The sequence below is a fragment of the Stegostoma tigrinum genome, chromosome 14, assembly GCF_030684315.1.
Source record: "Stegostoma tigrinum isolate sSteTig4 chromosome 14, sSteTig4.hap1, whole genome shotgun sequence".
NCBI classification, from domain to species: domain Eukaryota; kingdom Metazoa; phylum Chordata; class Chondrichthyes; order Orectolobiformes; family Stegostomatidae; genus Stegostoma; species Stegostoma tigrinum.
In genome coordinates, this window is record NC_081367.1 from 61,968,565 (window position 1) to 61,992,317 (window position 23,753).

At 42.2% G+C, this 23,753-nt stretch overlaps 1 protein-coding gene across 1 annotated transcript; it reads right to left on the reverse strand.

Moving 5' to 3' along the window:
* Positions 1-6,627: 6,627 nt before the first annotated feature.
* Positions 6,628-12,524, reverse strand: LOC125457793 (extracellular calcium-sensing receptor-like). The gene is made up of 5 exons (XM_059650904.1): positions 12,261-12,524; positions 9,126-9,953; positions 8,778-9,002; positions 7,648-7,771; positions 6,628-7,529 (listed from the first exon to the last, which is right to left on the reverse strand). Exons 1-5 carry the CDS (start codon positions 12,507-12,509, stop codon positions 6,628-6,630), a joined length of 2,328 nt encoding a protein of 775 aa, XP_059506887.1. The 5' UTR covers positions 12,510-12,524.
* Between the last annotated feature and the right edge of the window lie 11,229 nt (positions 12,525-23,753).

Here is a 23,753-nt window from a genome sequence, read left to right on the forward strand (position 1 = left end):
ACCGTTAAACGAGAATCCCCCTAGTCCTCACATACCACCACACCAAACTCCGGATACAATGCATCATCCTCTGACACTTCCACCATCGACAATCCGACCCCACCCCTAAAGACATTTTTCCAACCCCACCCTTGCCTGCCTTCCAGAGAGACCACTCTCTCCACAACTCCCTAGTCCGCTCCACACTCCTCTCCAACCCCACAACACTCGGCACTTTCCCCTGAACCGCAGGAAGTGCTACACCTGCCCCCACACTCCCTCCCTCACCCTCATCCCAGGCCCCAAGGTGACTTTCCACATCAAGTGGATGTTCACCTGCACATCCACCAATGCGGTATACTGCATTAGCTGTACCCGATGTGGCTTCCTCTACATTGGGGAAACCAAGCGGAGACTTGGGGACTGCTTTGCAGAACATCTACGCTCGGTTCGCAGTAAACAACTGCACCTCCCAGTCGCGAACCTTTTCAACGCCCCCTCCCATTCCTTAGACAATAAGTCCATCCTGGGCCTCCTGCAGTGTCATCATGATGCCACCCGTAGGTTGCAGGAACAGCAACTCATATTCCGCTTGGGAACCCTGCAGCCCAATGGTGTCAATGTGGATTTCATCAGCTTCAAAATCTCCCCTCCCCCCACTGCACCCCAAAACCAGCCTAGCTCATCCCCGCATCCCTAACCTGTTCTTCCTCTCTCCTATTCCCTCTTCCCATCTCAAGCCGCACCTCCATTTCCTACCGACTAAACTCATCCTGCCTCCTTGACCTGTCCATTCTCCCCTGACTGACCTATCCCGTCCCTACCTCCCCACCCATACTCTCCTCTCCACCTATCTTCTCCTCTATCCATCCCATCCCACTTTTCTGATGAAGGGTCTAGGCCCAAAACATTAGCTTTTATGCTCCTAAGATGCTGCTCGGTCTGCTGTGTTCATCCAGCTCCACACTTTGTTGTCTTGGATTCTCCACCATCTGCAGTTCCCATTATCTCTGATCACTGTAGATGTCCTCCTTCAGACAGCAATGCAATAGAGGCAGTTATCGTAATAATGGTCAAGAGAAGCCAGCCAGAAATAAGGCTTAGATGGAGTTGGCCTTAGTGGTCAGTAGCCATAGGATTGGTACTGAACCTGGAATGGAAGTCACAAGTAAATCAAAACCAAACGAACTGTGGATGCTGTAAATCAGGAATAAAAACAAAGTTGTTGGAAAAGGTCAGCAGGCCTGGCAGCATCTGTGGAGGAGAAAATAGTTAACAGACCCCTAGTTCTGAGGAAGGGTCACTGGGCCCGAAACATCAACTCTATTTTCTCCTCTACAGATGCTGCCAGACCTGCCGAGCTTTTCTAGCAACTTTGCTTTTGTCACAAGCAAATCAATTACCTCCTTAGATCAGTAAAGATCACTCATTAACAATAACAGGTTTGCATATTGTTGCTCACAAATGGCAACTCACATGAATACCATTGATTTGGAATAGATACAGGTGCAAAGCAGTTGTACTTGCAGACAGCATGACAGTCAGAATTTAGTTTGAAGGAAATGCTTAAGATAGATAAGAAAGACTTCCAAGTCAAGCAGCTCCAACCACTCCACAAAAGATTTTATTTAAGGCCATTATTTAATTAACTTTAACAATGGAATCTGTAATTTTGCCCACAATACACACCAACACTTTGGTCACCTTTATTTAGAAAGAAAGGTATTTATATCCATGGACATTTTGTAGCTAATGTGCATGGACAATGGATAAATGTGTTGAAGCACCAATTTGTAATATTGACTCATTTCAATCAAGGTGGGAATGGCTTGGTAAATTACGTCTTCAAAGTGTCCAACTTATAACATATGGAGTTTAATGCAGACAAGTGTGAGGTGATGCAGTTTGGTAGGAGTAACCAGAAGGCAAAGTACAGGGCGAATGGTAAGATTCTTAGCAGTGTAGATGAGCAGAGAGATCTCGGTGTCCATGTACACAGATCCTTGAAAGTTGCCACCCAGGTTGACAGGGCTGTTAAGAAGGTGTACAGTGTTTTAGCTTTTATTAATAGAGGGATCGAGTTCCAGAACCAAGAGGTTATGGTGAAGCTGTCCAAAACTCTGGTGCGGCTGCACTTGGAGTATTGTGTACCATTCTGGTCACCGCATTATAAGAAGGATGTGGGAGCTTTGGAAAGGGTGCAGAGGAGATTTACTAGGATGTTGCCTGGTATGGAGGGAAGGTCTTACGAGGAAAGGCTGAGGGACTTGAGGCTGTTTTCATTAGAGAGAAGAAGGTTGAGAGGTGACTTAATTGAAACATATAAAATAATCAGAGCGTTAAATAGGGTAGATAGGGAGAGCCTTTTTCCTAGGATGGTGACGGCGAGCACGAGGGGGCATAGCTTTAAATTGAGGGGTGAAAGATATAGGACAGGTGTCAGAGGTAGTTTCTTTACACAAAGAGTAGTAAGGGAATGGAACGCTTTGCCTGCATCGGTAGTAGATTCGCCAACTTTAGGTACATTTAAGTTGATATTGGACAAGCATATGGACATACATGGAATAGTGTAGGTTAGATGGGCTTGAGATCGGTATGACAGGTCGGCACAACATCGAGGCCAAAGGGCCTGTACTGTGCTGTAATGTTCTATGTTCTATGTTCTATGTATATCAGTGAATTACAGCACCACAATGAGAAGACATAAAACATACTTTAGCTGAAACATAAGGTTCGTATTAATTAAACAAGTAAACAATGCCTGTAGGTTAGTGAGTACGTATTGCAAAGATGTCACGAACAAGAAAGGAATGAACGAATCATTCTTATCCTCGTTTTGTAGATGAATAAAAATTCTGAAACAGGCTGAATATCCACTTTCCATTGTGCTGCTAAATGGTCAACTTGAAGATTCCAAACACAACCTATTCCCAACAACGTCACCAATCCTTCCACCACTGACTCCCTCAATGTCAAATTAGAACAGTGACAACATTTTTATTAATGTGTTTTGTGAAATCACTGTGAATGATCTATGTTGCACACTTGGGTGGGTGAAGTTTCAGAACTGATTTTAAAAAAATTCCATAAAGCAAGTTGCAAATCACAAAAAAACTCATGAGATGTAATTCAAGGTACAGTGGGAAAAATAAAGTTAACTGTGATCCATATTTATTCACATATAATTTTCAATTCCGATGAAGTGAAAATTGGAGAAAATAAATAAAAAATGGTCCAAAATACCAAGTCAAGTTCAAAATCCCTCTTCCTGCCTATCATTGTGACTTTGTTCAATTGAGTAAAATGGGTGCTGGTAAACATTCGGATTTAGGGCACTCCATGTGGAATTGCCATTTACTATCTTTACAAAAAAATGATTACCTCCTAAAATATCAGTGTCTCTTTTATGAATGTTATAAGTTTTTCTTTGAAAGCCACTGAACCCATCATGTTATTCTTTGTACAGATAGTAAGAACTGCTGATGCTGGAGTCAGAGGTAACACAGTGTGGAGCTGGAGGTACACAGCAGGCCAGGCAGCAGAGGAGAAGGAAAGCTGACATTTTGGATCGGGACCCTTCTTCAGGAATGGGGGAGGGGGAAGGAAGTTTTAAAATAAAGAGAGAGCGGAGGGGTAGGTCTGGGGAAAGTAGATGGGGTGGTGATAGGTGAGTGCCGGTAGGCAGTGGTGGGGATTGGTCAGTGAGCAGATAGATTGGCAAGAAGACGGATAGGTCAAGGATTTGGCAATGAGAGGGAGTGCTGGTCATGGACTCAGGCCGGGGGTGGAGAGATATTGAAACTAGTTAAGTCCACATTAAGACCATGGGGTTGTCGGTCCCAATATGGAATATGAAGTGCCTTCTTCCAGTTTTTGGATGGTGTTATTGTGACGCTGAAGGATTCCAGGATGGACATATCATTCAGGGAGTGGAAGGGGGTGTTGAAATGGTTTGCAACTGGAAGTTGTTGTTGTTTGTCATGCAGGTGCTCTACAAAGCAGTCTCGAAACCTCCACTTGGTCTCACTGATGTAGAGGAGGCCACATTGGGAACAGTGGATACAATAGACCACATTGATGCATGTGCAGGTAAACATCTGTCTGATGTTGAAGGTTTTTTGGTACTTGAATGGAGGTGAGGGGGGAGGTGTAGCACTTCCTGCAGTTGCAGGAAAAGGTGCTGGGGTGGTGGGGCTAGTGCATAGTGTGGAGCAGACAAGGGAGTCGTGGAACGAGCAATCCCGACTAAGGCCGATACGGGTGGGGCGGTCTGTCTTATTATATTATATTATATTTACATATGGAGCAAAACAGTTAACTTGTCATCCACCAGATGTGATGAAAGTGATTGATGACAGCTGGAAAAAGTTATTGATTTGCTGCTGAGGAAAAAAAAGGAATGGTGTCATTGGTGGAAGGAGGTTAGATAGAAAGGTGGATCTTAAGTTAACAAAGGATTCCTGAGCTCAACATCACAACACGGACTTTATTCTATGTACATGGAATAAAATGTCATGGGATTATGTTTATTTTCCCTTCCTGTTTGTAATGACCAGATGCCAGTGGAATAAATCAACCCACTTTTTGATTTTTGTGTCATCAATGTGTTCAAATCTCCTGTGAAACTTTAACTGTACCTCATATCCACCACTTTTACGATCTTATACACTTAGATCAGTTGGCTGAACAGTTGATTTGGCATTGCAGTGCTTTGCAACAAGAGTGATTTCAATTAATTTGAGGTAATCATGATGGGATTTCCTTCTCAAACTCATCCATCGCTTGAAGTATGGTGGCCCTCAGGTTAAATCACAACAAATTGTCTCTCTTTCTTTTGAGAGAGCAGCCCTATAGTCTGGTAGGACTATGGTAATGCAATTTTAAAAAAATAAATAAAATAATAAGACGTAAATAAAACAAAATAATATTCATAGAATCCATACAGTGTGGAAGTAGGTCATGTGGTTCTTCAAAACAACACAGGCCCCGTTAAGGGCATCCTAAACCCACCCTTCCATGTAATCTCGCATTTCCCATGTCTAACCCACCTAACTTGAACATTCCTGGACGTGGCAGGCAATTTAGCGTGACCACTGCAGGAGAAAATCTACACAAGTCATGAGGAGAATATGTAAACTCCACACCGATAACTGTGAGCGGATGGACTCAAGCCTGGGGCACTAGTGCTAACCGCTGGGCCACCATGCCACAAAAATTGTTGAAGCATCTAATTTAGCAATGTTACGCATTGCATTTTCTGCTTTTATTTCCAACTCCCTATTTTCATTTTGGATCCATATCACTGGTTTCCATTTGTGGTGTCCCATGTCATTTTTACATTAATGATAACTTTTTAAAACCCTCTTTGTCATTTCACATTAAATATAAAAATCATCATAATGATTAAATATTCTCATTTTTCTTACATCTTTCTGCAGCGTTGTACAACAATGAGGAAATTAAACACTGAAAATGACGGAAAGTTAGAAAGTACTAAAAAAGGCAAATTAACTTTGAACAAACAAAGTCCTTTAAGATGTAAAGCATGGGGTGGATTTCATTGGCCACATTTGGGCAATGTTGTACTTTATCAGATATTTATCCACAGACAGGGAAGACAGGAATTTTCAATGTGTAACTTCAATTGCAATCAAATTAATGCCTTAGTAATAAAGAAATTTGATTGAAGCACATGAAGCATTTGTAAAATAAGATCCTCCAGGAAATTTACAGACAAGGTCATAGTTCAAATTTGATTTTTCATAAGTATTTTCTTATGAATGGTAGTTCATATAAGATCTGCAGCAGCAATAAAGTTAGATTAAAGCAATGTTAATGCACTGGTACACATGATTTAAGGCAAGCAATGGATATTCACATTTTTAAGTGACTAACCATGTACGGCTTCTTGAATGCTTATTGTTCAAATACTGTATGTTCATAATATTCAAAGAAAACGAAGTTGTATTTTGTGCAATCAAAATTTTAATATTGAAAAAATATCACAGAAGAACACAAGTACAGGACTAAGTCATTCATACCATTGAGACTGCGTCTCATCCAGTCAGATTATTCTTCACCCATACCTTTAGCCAAAATCATGCCTTTTAAATGTGGCCTCACAACATTGATTAATTATAGATTTTACATATCAGTTTAAATGTATTTTGGATGAGAAATTTGCAGATTTCTCTCAATTTTTGCGTGGAAAAATGCCATCAGCCTTGATACCTGCATTGCTTTGTCCTCATTTTAAAGCTATGTCCAATCACGGATGTTCCCACTGGAGGAAATTGTTAATCTATCTATGTACATTCACCTCCTTTTCATCATTTTAAACATCTCAGTGAGATGACTTCTTATGCGATGGGTTACAGGAGGGCAGTGCACATAGGAAAACAGGGTGACAATCAGAACAAGATCATCACTGAAACTGTTAAATGATGGAGAATGCTAGAAAAGTTGAATAGCGTAATCCTGCTCCTAAATCCAATGCTGCAAGTCAATTTTCTGTAATATTTGAGAAAGAAGCCAATGACATGAAACCAGATATCACAAATTAATCATTTTAACTGGTATTGATCTGATAAAATGGCAAAACTATCACACAGCTGTAACATAGAGGAAAAATAAGAACTATCTTTTCTTTCAAGTGACTTTGCACATCAAATGTTTCTTTGTATTGTTCTCTGGTCGCAATAGGATAATGTAACATTTAGGAACAAAGATGCAGAAAAGTAGGCCAAAGCTGGATGCCAAAATGGCAAACACTTCTGTAGCCACCATGTATTTGCCAGGGGAACTCGCATAAGCAGGAATGAATGTTATCCAAACTGCACAGAATACAAGCATGCTAAAAGTAATAAATTTTGCTTCGTTGAAATTGTCTGGAAGCCTACGGGCTAAAAAGGCAACCACAAAACAAACACAAGACAAAAATCCAATATAGCCAAATACCAAATAAAAAGCAGTCACAGACCCAACATCACATTCCAAAATAATAATATCTTTAAAATAACTAATATTTTTCAATGGATAGGGTGGTGATGTAATTACCCAGATCATACATATTACGCATTGTATAAATGTAAGGATGAAAATGGCCAGACGTTGCTGTACTGGCCCAAACCACTTCATCATCTTATTGTTAGGAAAGGTTGCCTTAAAGGCCATCATTACAACCAAGGTTTTGCCCAAAACACAAGAAATGCAGAGCACAAAACTGATACCAAACACTGCATGGCGTAGCATGCAAGACCAGTTTGAAGGTTTTCCAATGAACATTATTGAGCAGAGAAAGCACAGCATTAAAGCAAAAAGAAGCAGAAAACTTATTTCTGAGTTATTGGCTTTAACAAGAGGAGTGTTGATGTGAATGCAGAAAATTACAATTACAGTCACTGTGAAGCTGGTTCCAATTAATGCCAATGTCACTAAAACAATTCCCATGACCTCCTCAAAAGAAAGAAATTCAATTATCTTCGGTATGCATTGATTTCGCTGTTCATTTGGCCAATAATCCCAAGAACATTTCAGGCATGTAATTGAATCTATTTTTAAAAAGTTAAAACATATGAAAAAAAACTGTGGATATTAAAACAAATATAAATAGGTTAGATTATATGAATAGTTAATTATGCATATGCATGTGTCAATATGCTTACATACCTGTAATATTACTGATCTCACCTTCAGCACATTTGACACAATCAAAGCAGCAAATAGGTTGCTGTTTTCTGGCAGCTTTCCTGGTTCCAGCAGTACAACTTTCAGAGCAAATTGCTTGTGGTACCTTACGAAAATGAGATGAATACACATTTAGAACTTTGCAAGACCCCAAGCTTGGTCCAGCGATGAGAATGGTAAGCCAATGTAACAAAAGTCATAAATTTCTGTGGGATCAGAGTTTGATTTAGATGTGTGGTGCATGAACCAAAAATCTAGATGGGAACATATGGTTTAAAGATATATCAATGGAAAATATAAGGGAACTAGCAGGTGACCTATATTGGAAACAAATACAGAAAATACTGGAAAAACCGAGCAGGTCTGTTAGATTCTGTGTAGAGAGAAACACATATTGATGTTTCTTCTGAAGGAGACTCACATCAACTCAATTCCTCCCTCGAGAGATGTTGAGTTTTCCAGCAATGAATGGGTTGATCTCAGATTTACAACATCCACAGTATTCTACTTTGATTTGGAATACATTCGGAAGATTCTTGCGTGAATTGAAACAAGTCTTTGCTATTTGTTCATTCACAGAGTGTGGGCATTGCTGACAAACACAGTATTTATTTTTTCAAAATTACTGGTGGCAACTGATTGGCTATCCAAGCCATTTCATAGAATAGTCATGACTCAGGCACATTGCTGCAGATCTGGAGTCAAGCCAGGTAGCATGTTTTCTCCCCGACAGAACGTATGGAATCAGTTTTTTTTCATTTACAAATAATATATCGAAATTACTTTCTAGACATATTTAACTAACTGAATGTAAGTCTTCCAATAGCTGTAGTGCTATTTTAAAAAAATACACCACAAGATTGGTATTTCAGGGTTCTTCATGATCAGCATGAGCACTTTAATCATGTTCCACACGCAAATGGCTGATGTCTTATTCGATTCTGGCCTTGCCTCCCATAATAACCATTGTAAACTGTGTACTTGAATAGTAATTGGACAAGGAGCTGTATTTACATTGACTTCCATGCCTTGTCAATAGTATTTTTAAAGAACTTGTTTATCTCTCTGAACAATCAGCAAGAAAGATATCAAGGCAATTAATTCTCGACTACCTTCCTTCGTCCTTCACTCCAAATAACTGCTTCTTCGTTAATGGTGAATTCTTGGCCTGGAGGCGCAGATCCATCATAATATCCCACTGTAACTATATCAGTACCGGCCCCTGTGCTTTGCCAATTTACAATGTCGTACTTTGCAACGGGATCCCCATTTTCGTTGAAGTGCACAGTTTCTCCAGTCTTCGTCGTGAAGTTAACCGCTTTCAAATAGTGCAATAGCTTTAAGAGAAAACAAAAGAAAACAAATGTGCACGGTTTTTGTTATTTTTTTGTCGTTCCATAAATATAATTGGAAAACTGTCAGATTTACTTTTTTTGCTAACTGCAATGTAATTTCAGTACCTGTTGTGATTGAAAATCAAATGGATTGTCACATATGTTCTTCAGGGATGCTTTTTTCAAAATGTCACATCTGAGCATATTGTGCAGAGCATGCGCAATAGCATACGTTGCCTTGTACACATTATATGTAACTCTCAACTGAGATGCGTCAGTATAGGTATTTTTAATGGCTTTTAAATTCTCTCTGCCTGTACATTCAGAAGTTACTTCAGTTCCATTTGCCTGATTCTTTGCAGAGCTCAGACGACAATTGAAAGTCGTTTCCCAAAATTCTTTGAGTAAACTATTTCCTTCGTCTGAAGAAGGGTGCGCTTGAAACAAAAATGCTTGAAAACCGGGGATATTTGCTTGAGGTATTGAGATTCCTAATGCTCCAATCAGAAATCTTCGGCTTTCTTCCGATGGAAGGATTGGTGTGGAAATCCAGGCTTCGCTTCCTATCCATTGAATGCCTGTGATGTTTTGTCTTGCAATCTCCTTCAGCAAAATTTCCATATCACGTTCAGCAACAAACGCCACAATAACTCTTGTGCTTGCCTCCTTCACGACTCTAACCGTTTTGAGTAATTTTTCTCTTGGATATGTTCTATAAAAGGACTCAGAAAAGGCAATGCAAATTCTCAACTGCTGCACGGCTTCTGTGAACGCTTGCATTCCGAAATTACCATAGTCACTGTCACTCTTGATTGTTCCGATCCAATTCCAACCAAAATGATTCACCAGTTGTGCTAATGCCTTTGCCTGAAAGTAATCACTGGGTATTGTTCTGAAAAATGACGGATGCTCTTTTTTGTTGCTCAAACAATCACATGTGGAAAAGTAACTGACCTGTTTAAAATCAGAATTGTAAAAACGATTATTGCAAAACAAAAATACCATGAGCCAGTTATCAGATTGGTCGGTCTGTTCATGCTATCTCGGGGCTCGCTGTAGTTAACTTTATTCGTGAACCGTGCTTTTTGCAGTTATTTCAGCTGATAATATAACCAGGACAAGGAATCTGGACCATGTTAGTCAGGGACCCATGCTGGAAAGTGGATGTGTATGAACTTGTAATGAGAACATCTTTCAATGAATTTGACATAGTGTCACCATTAAAAATAATCATAATTAAGCTGCAAATGCTGAGTATGCTCAGTTGTGGGTGTAGACAAATAACCAAGTTATTATTCGTCCTCCCTGCATGTGCTAATGCTCAAAGTTGCTCTGATCTTAAAAGATTGTTGAGCGTTGAAATATTTTTACATTCGAATAAAACGAGTGCATAATTTAGAAACAAAGAAAATAGGTGCAAGAATAAACTATTTGATCCTTTGAGCCTCCTCCATTGTTCAATAAAATCATGCCGATTGGTCAAATCAGTGCCCTGCTTCCCCCTTTCTCTTCTGACTATTTGATTCTTTTAGCCCTAGTAATTATATCTTGCTCTTAGAAACATCACTATCTATTTCTTGGATACATTCAATACTTTGCCCTCAACTGCTTTCTGTGGCAATGAATTCCACCGGCTCACCATTCTGTAGGTGGAGAAAGTTTTCCTTATCTCTTACATCAATGACCCATATCATCTCAACAATGATTCTGGGCTCCCCAGTCATTGGGAACATCCTTCCTGCATTTTTTTCTGCCTATTCCTGTTTGAATTTTCCCAGTTTCTCTGAGATATCCCTCATTCTTTGAAATTCTAGTCAGAATTTTCATAGCTAATCCACTTGCCACTGGATTATGCCACTCCTGCCACACCAGAAATCATCCATTTACATCACAATTAAATGACAGACAATGGGACAGGTGATTAATCTTGATAACAATGAATTGGAGTGTACATTTGCCGCATACCTTGTCCTTCACAAAATCAAAGATTGTGTTTCGTGGCATGTGTGTGTGGTGTTGAGCAATCAACATGGGCTGTAATCATAAGAATCCATGGCATGATTTAAGCAATTCTATAGCATTTCAGACAAAACTTTGTTGACAGTGAAGATTTATGACAAAGCTGAAAGTAGCCAACACATTAGCAATCAATAATAAACTGTGAATGCACCTTGAGACCTCTCACAATATCAAATGGACACAAGTACTAAATCACACAAATAAAATTGTTGTTGATGATTTGACAACTAGAACAGCCGAGTGCAGTTTCAGAACTCTTGGATACAAACTTAATAAAATGGCCGAACAATAACATTTTGTATCTTTCACCTTACTTGCTTATTCAAAAACACATCATTTTGAAATATCTGGTCAAGGGCCAAAGGTTAATGATAACCAATTGTGATGAATGTATATGTTCATTTTATTATGTACTGCAATAATGTCAAAAGTGTGAATGAAATCGTAATGCCATTCATCCATTCTTTTCTGTGATGTAGTTACCTTTATTACTCAACTTCACCATTTTCTGGGTTGATTTTGGTGTGAATTTCCAATCAGATGAAAGTAATGTAAGTGTGAGCAACTTCATTACAGTTTATTAGCCAAATTGTAGAAAACAAGAAAAAACTGATTTGTCTATAGAGCTGTATAATGACAGACCACAGCTGAAATATTGTATGTGGTATTGTTCACCGTAACATAACAACAATGCAAATGCATTCAAAAGCATGCAGAAGAAACTCACTAGCATGATTACTGGGGAAGAATGGCAGAGCTATGAAGAGAGTTTAGATTGGATAGGGTTGTTTTCCAAAGAGCAGAAAAGGCTGAGAGAGGACCTGATTGAGGTTTACAAAGTTCTGAGCGGCCAAAGTTGTGTAGATGGGGAGAAACGTTTCCCCTGAGAAGAGGGCTTATTAAGCAGGGTTCATAGTTTTCAGGTAAGGAGCAGGAGTGTTAGAGGAAAACTAAGGATTTTATTTTCTGGCATCAAGAACCCGTTGCCCAAAAGGGTGATACAGGTAGGAAGCGTTGAGACATTTATGAACTATTTTGAAGAACACTTGAAGGACTATGCTATGTAAGACGACGGACCAGCTGTTGAAAAATGGGATTAGAATAGATAGATGTTTATTAACATGTGCGGATATGAGGAACTGAAAGGTATCTTTATAGATGGTAATAAAACACCCTCACGACACTATGGTATAGTAATTTCCGGGTGTTGTGCTGTCGTAATATTCGATGTGGATTACTTACCATGGGAATTGTGAAAGGGCTGAGTAAACTTGAAACTGCGGTGGACTGTGAGGATCCAGAATCAGCAACAATAGCATTTACATTCTGACAGGTCTCATCTGAAGCAGCATCCCTTTGCCCATTCAAAATCTTCAAGGCTGCTTTAATAGACAAGGACGGCATGCCACAAGAATCATAAATCTGGTAACCTAGTGTAAGGTTCGGGAGCAGCATAGGGTCCCTGTTTATTTCTTCAATTGCAAACATCATAGCTTGCACAAAACGAAATTCTCTGAAATCAAATCTACAAAAAAAAAACCAGCAGAACAGGAATGAAATCACGTTAGCAGTCGACCATTTATGATTTGGACAGATGCAGTTGTATGATTATTTGAGTTATACAACGTTTCTTAATTAAATACGAAAGAGACAAAAGCAACAGCTATAGACTTTTAGATAACAAAGTGTGGAGCTGGATGAACACAGCAGGCCAAGCAGCATCTCAGGGGCACAAAAGCTGACGTTTCGGGCCTAGACCCTTCATCAGAGAGGGGGATGGGGAGAGGGAACTGGAATAAATAGGGAGAGAGGGGGAGGCGGACCGAAGATGGAGAGAAAAGAAGATAGGTGGAGAGGAGAGTATAGGTGGGGAGGTAGGGAGGGGATAGGTCAGTCCAGGGAAGATGGACAGGTCAAGGAGGCGGGATGAGGTTAGTAGGTAGGAAATGGAGGTGCGGCTTGAGATGGGAGGAAGGGATGGGGGAGAGGAAGAACAGGTTAGGGAGGAAGAGACAGGCTGGGTTGGTTTTGGGATGCAGTGGGGGTAGGGGACGAACTGGACTGGTTTTATGATGCAGTGGGGGGAGGGGAAGAACTGGGCTGGTTGTGGGATACGGTGGGGGAAGGGGAGATTTTGAAGGTTGTGAAGTCCACATTGATACCATTGGGCTGCAGGGTTCCCAAGCGGAATATGAGTTGCCGTTCCTGCAACCTTCGTGTGGCATCCTTGTGGCACTGCAGGAGGCCCATGATGGACATGTCATCTGAAGAATGGGAGGGGGAGTTAAAATGGTTCACGACTGGGAGGTTCAGTGGTTTATTGCGACCTGAGCGGAGGTGTTCTGCAAAGTGGTCCCCAAGCCTCCGCTTGGTTTCCCCAATGTTGAGGAAGCCACACCGGGTGCAATGGATACAGTATACCACATTGGCGGATGTGCAGGTGAACCTCTGCTTAATATGGAAAGTCATCTTGGGGCCTGGGATGGGGGTGAGGGAGGAGGTGTGGGGGCAAGTGTAGCACTTCCTGCGGTTGCAGGGGAAGGTGCCAGCTGTGGCCTCTCCACCTATCTTCTTTTCTCTCCATCGTTGGTCTGCCTCCCCCCTCTCCCTATTTATTCCAGAACCCTCTCCCCATCCTCCTCTCTGATGAAGGGTCTAGGCCCGAAATGTCAGCTTTTGTGCTCCTGAGATGCTGCTTGTCCTGCTGTGTTCATCCAGCCCCACACTTTATTATTTTGGATTCTCCAGCATCTGCATTTCCGATTATCTCAGCTATAGACTTTTAGCCGGCGCACAAAAAAAATCTCTTTCCAACTCTTCAAACCCATATTTACATCATGGTCATTTCAGCTGCAAGCAATGTTTTTGATTGCAATTTGAGATATAATTCAACGTACAAACAGATTCAAATGTGCATCCACTATAAAAAGCGTAACATAATTTCAATACTTGAGGAGATTTTATTCACTGTAAAATTGAACTAACCTTTTACATCCTACCGCTTCAGGTTTGGTTGCAAATGCTGGTTCTCGATATTCTACATTTGAATGCAGGCTGAAAATTCCACCCAAAACAATGTCTCCAGCTTTGAATAAACTGAGTAAGTCGAATTTCTCCCACTGTTTACAGGCTGGCATTTGGTCCGCGCATAAAGGTGCTAACAGAGTTAACAGGGCCCAAAGGAAAAACATTGTTTATCGCAAGACTCAGTGCGATTGGAATTTCCCAGTAAATGTCTTTAAATACTGTTTCACCTCACTTTTTTTTTGGTTTCTTTCAATTGGAATTGATTCTTCATGAAGGAAATGTTGAGCAATTGTCTCAAAACCCCCAAAGGAAATATCACACGGGCAGGTCTTGACATATCCTAAGCTCTAGAGAAACATGGAGATCAAATGGAATCTTATTCAGAGGGAATTCCTGATGTACTTAGGGGAAAAAAAAGAAACACAGCCATATGGTGTGGGTTGATGCTGGGTTTTGGAGCTGCTTGAGTGGAATTTTCCAATAGTAGTCTGAGGCACCAGAGACGAAACCTTCTCCATCTGTACCATTTTGTGATTCATCCTGAAAAGCACAAGGAGAACGTTTTGTCCCCTGAGCTGGGATTTAGCAGTTAACAAATTATATACATTCATATATTGTAACAGTGACTGTATGCCCATGGAAAAAAAAAATTCACTGACCGTTAAGTGATATGGAACCTGCGAACATTGCCAAAATTCTTAGAAAATGAAATGCCCTTTTTCGATTAAAGGGCGACAAGAAGGATTCCTTGGAGGAATTCACGTATACATATTTTACATGTGGTTTCAATGTCTCTGCAGCAGAAACATGAGCACAAATTAAAACAGAAAGTGTGAGTGAAACTCAACAGGTCCGGCACTATCTTTGAAAAAGGAGAGAATTCACGTTCCGACTCCAGTGACATCATCAAAATTGAACTGACCATTCAGAAGAAGTCACTGGAGTCGGAGCGTTAACGTTGTTTTATCGCTTCAGATACTAGGGGACCTGCTGAGTCTCCCGAGCAATTTCTGTTTCTAAGATAACAAAGTGTGGAGCTGGATGAACACAGCAGGCCAAACAGCATATTCGGAGCACAAAAGCTGATGTTTTGGGCCTAGGCCCTCCATCAGAAAAAGGGGTTGGGGAGAGGATTCTGAAATCAACAGGGAGAGAGAGGGAGGCAGACCGAAGATGGATGGAGAAGAAGATAGGTGGAAAGAGGAGTATAGGTGGGGAGGTAGGGAGGGGATAGGTCAGTCCACGGAGGACGGACATGTCAAGGGGGCGGGGTGAGGTTAGTAGTTAGGAAATTGAGGTGCGCTTGAGGTGAGAGGAGGGGATTGGTGAGCAGAAGAACAGAATAGGGAGGCGGGGACGAGCTGGGTTGGTTTTGGGATGCAGTGGGTGGAGGGGAGATTTTGAAGATGGTGAAATCCACATTGATACCATTGGGCTGCAGAGTTCCCAAGCTGAATATGAGTTGCTATTCCTGCAACATACGGGTGGCATCATTATGGCACTGCAGGAGGCCCAGGATGGACATGTCCTCTGAGGAATGGGAGGGGGAGTTAAAATGGTTCATGACTGGGAGGTGCAGTTGTTTACTGTGAACCAAGCATAGGTGTTCTGCAAAGTAGTCACCAAGCCACCGCTTGTTTTCCCCAATGTGGACGAAGCCTCAAATGGTACAGCAGATGTGGTGTACCATGTTGGCAGATGGGCAGGTGAGCATCTGCTGATGCTGAAAGCCACCTTGGGGCCTGGGAGAGGGGTGAGACAGGTGGTATGGGGCAAATGTAGCACTTCCTGTGGTAGTAGGGTAAAGTGCTGGGTGTGGTGGGGTTGGAGGGGAGTGTGGAGCAGACAAGGGAATCACGGAGAGAGTGGTCTCTCCGGAAGGCAGACAAGTGTGGGGATAGACCTAACCTGAAGAAGTTATCCTCCTCTCTCCGGATCAACCTCAGGGAATCTCGCTCCCACTGCAACTCTCTTGCAATCTCTTCAGCCTTCAAACTGCTCGCCCCTCCCTACCTCCCCACCTATACTCTCCTCTCCACCTATCTTCTTTTCTCTCCATCTTCGGTCCACCTCCCCCTCTCTCCCTATTTATTCCAGAACCCTCACCCCATCCCCCTCTCTGATGAAGGGTCTGGCCCAAAACATCAGCTTTTGTGCTCCTGAGATGCTGCTTGGCCTGCTGTGTTCATCCAGCTTCACGCTTTATTATCGGGGATGGAAAAATGTCTTTGGTGGTGGGGTCAGATTGTAGATGGCTGAAGTGTCGGAGGATGATGCGTTGAATCCGGAGGTTGGTGTGGTGATGTGTGACAACTAGGCGAGCTCTCTTTGGGCAGTTATTGCGGGGGCGGAGTGTGCAGAATGGGTTGCAGCAAATGCGGGTGACATGGTCGAAGATGTTCTTGACCACCGCGGCGGTGGAGGGGGGTGGTTGTTGGAATTTGCGGTCCTTGAAGAATGAGGACATCTGCGATGTATGGGTGTGGCCTCATTCTTCAAGGAATGCAACATCCCACCCGCGGTGGTCGAGAATGCCCTCGACCATGTCTCCCACATTTCCTGCAACTCATCCCTCACACCCCACCCCCGCGATAACCACCCAAAGAGAATCTCCCTTGTCCTCATATACCACCCCACCAGCCTCCGGATACAATGCATCATCCTCCCACACTTTTGCCATCTACAATCAGACCCTACCACTAAATAGCGACTCCCTTCTCCGCTCCACACTCCTCTCCAACATCACCACATCCGGCATTTTCCCCTGCAACCACAGGAAGTGCTTGACCTGCCCCCACACCTCCTCCCTCACCCCCATCCCAGGCCCAAAGATGACTTTCCACACCAAGCAGATGTTCACTTGCACATCCGCCAATGTGGTATACTGCATCCGCCATACCCATTGTGGCTTCCTCTACATTGGGAAAACCAAGCGGAGGCTTGGGGATCACTTTGCAGAACATCTGCACTTGGTTCACAATAAACAATTGCACCTCCCAGTCCCAGACCATTTTAACTCCCCCTCCCATTCCTCAGATGGCATGTCCATCCCGGGCCTCCTGCAGTTCCATAATACTGCCATCCGTAGGTTGCAGGAATGGCCACTCATATTCGGCTTGGGAATCCTGCAGCCGAATGCTATCAATGTGGATTTCGCAAGCTTCAAAATCCCCTCCCCTCACTGCATCCCAAAACCAGCCCAGTTCGTCCCCACCTCCCTAACCTGTTCTTCCTCTCACGTATCCCCTCCTCCCACCTCAAGCCGCACCTCCATTTCCTACCTACTAACCTCTTCCCGCCCCGTTGACCTTCCGTCCTCCACGGACTAACATATCCCCTCCCTACCTCCCCACCTATACTCTCCTCTCCACCTATCGTCTCCTCCATTCATCTTCGGTCTGACTGCCCCTCTCTTCCTCCTGATTTCAGAATCCTCTCCCCAACCCCCTTTTCTGATGAAGGGTGTAGGCCCGAAACATCAGCTTTTGTGCTCCTACTATGCTGCTTGGCCTGCTGTGTTCATCCAGCTCCACATTTTGTTACCTTGTATTTTCCAGCATCTGCAGCTCCCATTATCTCTGATCACAATTTCTGTTTCTGTTTGTTTCAGATCACCAGCATCTGCAGTTCCTTTTTTATAGTTCAGCTCAAATGATACATTCGCAGCAATTGTGAAATTCAATTGTACATCTTATCAATAGCAATTGCACTGAGTTTCAAGCAACGGCGCAGCAATTGGGCTACATAAGCCATGAAAAACAATCCACTGAAAGCCTGCATGGGCTTCACCTTCCCAAGATGCCATGCACAATGCACTATCAATTTAGCTCTGAGGCAAAATGGAAGGCTATTTATTAAGAGATAATGGGAACTGCAGATACTGGAGAATTCAAGATAACAAAAGTGTGGAGCTGGATGAACACAGCAGGCCAAGCAGCATCTCAGGAGCACAAAAGCTGACGTTTTGGGCCTCAAACCTTCATCAGAAAAGCTCTGGTTCTGCAGGCAGGTGCTGAGGAAGGTGACATAGCTGTAGTACCTGGTTTGCTTCAGGAAATGGTCAAGCAGTTTCAAGGCTGAAGAGATTACAAGAGATTTGTAGTGGGAGACAGATCCCATGAAGTTTGTCCCGAGGGAGGAGGGTTAATTCTTCAGGTTAGGCATCCCTGGAAGAGGCTTTGCAGTGAGGTTAAAGTTGTATCAGAGATAATGGAAACTGCAGATGCTGGAGAATCCGAGATAACAAAGTGTGGAGCTGGATGATTACAGCAGACCAAGCAGCATCTCAGGAGCACAAAAGCTGATGTTTTGGGTCTCGACACTTCCGAAACATCAGTTTTTGTGCTCCTGAGATGCTGCTTGGTCTGTTGTGTTCATCCAGTTCCATGCTATTTATCAAGGAACCTTTGTAAACAATACTGTATAAATATGTTCCTGGATCCATTCCTGCAATTGAGGAGATAATAGAGAAACTGATTTGTTTAATATCGACGAAAAAAAAGGAGACTAAATGCAGTCAGCACTGGAAAGAAAATTGCTGTAAAGAGCTTAGTGATCATATTCCAAAGGAATTCATGAATAATTTGCTTCTCCTGTTCTTAATGGTGAGACACCTGTAATTTCACTTGCTAACCAGCAGATGTTTTATGTTTATTTAATTAATATGAACCATATGTTTCATCTTTATATATTTGTGCATTTTCTTACTGAGATGCTGTAATTCACTGCGGCCTTGTAGGTTAGGCATACTCAACACCGAACTTACCAAGTCAATCCTGAAATATTTGTTCTTTGTATAGACTATCATGTACCGCATGCTTGGTTTTGTACCATGATTAAAAACAATAGACATTACAAATTGGTGTTTCTTGCACATTTATCTATTACTCCTGTACATTATCATCAATATGTCCATTGCTATGAATTCTTTTTGTTCAAAATAAAGATCTCAGAATTGCAGGGGTTCACTGTGGTCAAAATCAAAGAAACCAATATTAAATATGAGATGATAAAATATTTGATGAGGAATAAAATATTTAATGACAAATCAAAGCGCTTAATTTGTAAGTCATACTTTTTTAACTCACGGAGTTCCTTCGAATTCTGAGTCTGTGAGAAGTCAACAATCCTGGTTTTAAAAGATATCTATCGACCTGTTTTATGTCACGATCTTGGGGGAGGAGATTAGTCCAGGAGGAGAGTTGACTGGTGCTTGGAGGCTTGCGTATCCTGGGATGGAGGGATGTTACTTTTGGAACTAGACTGTGGGATGGTCATGCTGCTGTGGTGGATGCTCATGTATCTGATGATCCATGGCACACTGGTTTGGTGGTCAGCGCTACTACCTCACAGTGCTGGACACACCAGTTTTATTACAACTTCGGGCAACTCTGTGTGGAGTTTTGCACATTCTCCACATGTCTGTGTGGGTTTCGTCTTGGTGTTCTAGTTTTCTTCCACAGTCCAAACATATGATGGTTTGTGAATTGGCCATGGGAGATGCAGAATCCCAGGAATAGGTAGATTAATGGGTCTTGGTGAAATGTTCTTTGGAGGGTCAATGTGGACTCAGTGGGCTAAATGGCCTGCTTCCATACTCGATAGATTCCACACACACACCACCATGCCCATTTTTTAAAAAAAGTCTCTTTGGTCACTTTTATGTCTTTCCCCTCTCACCTTAAACCTATACCTTCTAATTTTGGACTCCTCACTCATGGGAAAAGACCTTGCCCATTTACCCAATCCTTGTCCCTCATGATTTTGCAAACCTCTGTAAGATCACCTCTCAGCCTTCGACACTCCAGGGAAGATAACCCCAGGCTATTCAGCCTCTCCTAATAGCACAACCCCTCCAACCCTGGAAACATCATTGTAAATATTTTCTGAACCCTGTCAAGTTTCACAACATTCTTCCTATAGCAGCATGACCAGAATTACAAGCAGTATTCCAAAAGTGACATAATCAATGTATCGCACAGCTGCAACATGACCTCCAACTCCTATACTCAGTGCAGTGCCCAATAAAGGAAAGCACTTCACTATCCCTCCTACTTGTGATTCCACATTCAAAGAAATATGAACCTGCACTCCAATGTCTCTTTGTTTAGTAAAATTCCCCAGTAGCTTACCATTAATTGTATAAGTCTCGCCCTGATTTGCCTTTCCAAAATACAACACCTTACATTTATCTGAATTAAACTCCAACTGCCATTGCTCGGCCCATTGGCTCATGTGATCAAGATCCCACCATCCTCTGAGGTAACCTTCTTTGCTGTCTACTACACCTCAAATTTTGGTTTCATCTGCAAACTCAATAACTATGCTTATGTTCACATTCAAAGTCATTTATATAAATGACAAAAAATAGTAGACTCAGCACTGATCCTTGTGGCACACACTGGTCACAGTTCTCTGGTCTGAAAAGCAACCTTCTACTACTACCCTCTGTCTCAGTGATCTCACCTTGTTAACTAGGCAATGACGAGCAACCTTGTTGAATGTCTTATTGAAGTCTATATAGATCATGTCCATCACCCTGACCTCACCAAGCCTCGTTGTTACTTATTCAAAAAAAGAACTCAAGTTAGTGGGACACGATTCCCCCATGCAGAAACCCATGCTGATAATCACTAATCTGTCTTTGCCTTACCAAACGCATGTAAATCCTGTATATCCAGGATTCCGCCAAGAATTCACGCACCTCCAACGTCAGGCTACTTGGTCGACAGTTCATTGGCTTTACTTTACCATCTTTCTTTGACAACCTCACCACACAAGTCAACCTGTAGTCTTCCAGCACCTTAACTGGCGATGATACAAATATCTCAGTAAGAAGTGCAGCAATTATTTCCCCAGCTTCCCACAGAGTTCTAGAGTACACTTGATTAGTTTGTGCAGATTAATCCACCTTTATGCATTTTAAGACATCAAACACTGCTTCCTCTGTAATATAGACAGCTTTAAAAATGGTGCTATTTATTTCCCCATGTTCTTTATCTTCCATATCCTTCTCCACAGTAAACACTGATGCTAAGCACTTATCTAGTTTTTTCCCCATCTCCTATGGTTGCATACATAGGCGGTTTTGCTGATCTTTAAGAGGCCCGATTCTCTGTGTAGTTCCCAATTTGTCCTTAATGCATTTATAAAATCCTTGGATTCTCCTTAACTCTATTTGCCAAAACTATTTTCACATCCCCTTTTTGCACTACTGACTTCCCTCTGAAATATAATTCTACTGCGTTTATAGTCTTCTAAGGATTCACTCAATCTTTGCTGCCTATACCTGACATATGCTTCCTTCTTCTCCTTGATTAAAACCTCACTTTGTCTAATTATCCAGCGTTCCCTGCAACCACCAAGCTTGCTTTTCACTCTAACAGGAACATACTGTGTCAGAACTATGATCACCTCATTTTTGAATGCTTCTCATTTTCCAGGCATCCTTTTAACTGCAAACATCTGCCCCCCAATTAACTTTTGAAAGTTCTTGCCTAACACGGTCAAAATTGGCCTTCCTCCAATTCAGAAGTTCTACATTTAGATCTGGTCAATTCTTTTCCAACACTATTTTAAAACTAAGAGAATTGTGGTCACTGGCCTGAAAGAGCTCCCTTACTGACACTGCAGTCACATACCTGGCCTTATAGAACATATAACATAGAAAAGTACAGCACAGTACAGGCCCTTCAGCCCACTATGTTGTGCCATGGATTAATTTCCCAAGAGTAGGCCAAGTTTACCACATTCGTTAATTGGTATACCCATTTACTGAATTAGAAATTGCTCTTGTACACTCTTAAGAAATTCATTTCCATCCAAGTGCTTAACATCATGGTAACTCCTTTCTATGGAAAGTTAAAAGCCCCTAACAGAACCACCCGATTATTCTTACTGGTAACGGAGGTCTCCTTACCAATTTGTTTCTTAATTTCCATCTAACTACTGCCTAATGGATCCCAATAAGTTGGTTATCACTTTCTTATTACTCAGCTCCACACATATAACTTCCCTGGACACGTTCCCATGAATATCCTCCCTAAATACAGGCGTAATGTAATCCCCAGTTAAAAAAAAACACCACTCCCATCCTCTCTTAAACACCGCCACCCATCCCCCACCATTCCACCCCTCCTATAGCATCTGCACACTGGAACATTAAGCTGCCAGTCCAATTCCAACTGTTTCTGGCGTCTCTCTCAGCCTCCAATATGTGTCATCCAACGACCTGCCTGACATTACATTTAATTACTTCACTGGTACAAATGGAATGTGTAGCTCTCCCTTTCTCACATTTGCTGAACTTCCCTTCATATCTTTCAACTACAAGTGGTTTTTCAGGACCTTCTGAACTATCCCACATTACCTTTTAAACCCTACCACATTCACTGAGCAGAATGAAAGTTTTCCACAAAGCAACTCTGACTCTGACTGTGCTGTAAACATTACAAAGAACAAAGAACAAAGAAAAATTACAGCACAGGAACAGGCCCTTCGGGCCTCCAAGCCTGCGCCGATCGAGATCCTCTGTCTAACCTGTCATCTATTTTCTAAGGCTCTGTGTCCATTTGCTCTCTGCCCAACCATGTACCTGTCCAAATATATCTTAAAAGACGTTGATGTGCCTGCGTCTACCACCTCCTCTGGCAACGCATTCCAGGCACCCACCACCCTCTGCGTAAAGAACTTTCCACGCATATCTCCCTTAAACTTTCCTCCTCTCACTTTGAACTCATGACCGCTAGTAATTGAGTCCCCCTCTCTGGGAAAAAGCTTCTTGCTATCCACCCTGTCTATATCCCTCATGATTTTGTAGACCTCAATCAGGTCCCTCCTCAATCTCAATCTTTCTAATGAAAATAATCCTAATCTACTCAACCTCTCTTCATAGCTAGCACCCTCCATACCAAGCAACATCCTGGTGAACCTCCTCTGCACCCGCTCCAAAGTGTCCACATCCTTTTGATAATGTGGCGACCAGCACTGTACACAGTACTCTAAATGTGGCCGAACAAAACCTGATACAACGGTAACATGACCTGCCAACTCTTGTACTCAATACCCCGCCCAATGAAGGAAAACATGCCGTATGCCTTCTTGACCACCCTATTGACCTGTGTTGCCACCTTCAGGGCTCAGTGGACCTGAACACCCAGATCTCTCTGTTCATCAATTTTCCCGAGGACTTTTCCATTTACTGTATAGTTTGTTCTTGAATTAGATCTTCCAAAATGCAGCATCTCGTATTTTCCCGGATTGAACTCCATCTGCCATTTATCTGCCCAACTCTCCAGTCTATCTATATTCTGCTGTAATCTCTGACAGTCCCCTTCACTATCTGCTACTCCACCAATCTTAGTGTCATCTGCAAACTTGCTGATCAGACTACCTACACCTTCCTCCAAATCATTTACGTATATCACAAACAACAGTGGTCCCAGCAGAGATTCCTATGGAACACCACTAGTCACAGTTCTCCAATTTGAGAAACTCCCTTTGATGATGACTCTCTGTTTCCTGTTGCCTAGCCAGTTTTTTATCCATCTAGCTAGCACACCCTGGATACCATGTGACTTCACTTTCTCCATCAGCCTGCCATGGGGAAACTTATTAAACACCTTACTGAAGCCCATGTACATTGGGGTGGCACGGTGGCTCAGTGGTTAACACTGTAGCCTCACAGTGTCAGGCACCCAGGTTCGATTC

Bases quoted from the DNA above. Each gene is read 5' to 3' on its own strand.
- LOC125457793 (XM_059650904.1), bottom strand. From the start codon at position 12,509: ATGATGTTTGCAATTGAAGAAATAAACAGGGACCCTATGCTGCTCCCG. The intron at 9,003-9,125 runs GTACTGAAATTA...TTTCTCTTAAAG, and splicing joins TTGATTTTCAATCACAACAG to CTATTGCACTATTTGAAAGC. The intron at 7,772-8,777 runs GTAGTCGAGAAT...CATTTTCGTAAG, and splicing joins GGAGTGAAGGACGAAGGAAG to GTACCACAAGCAATTTGCTC.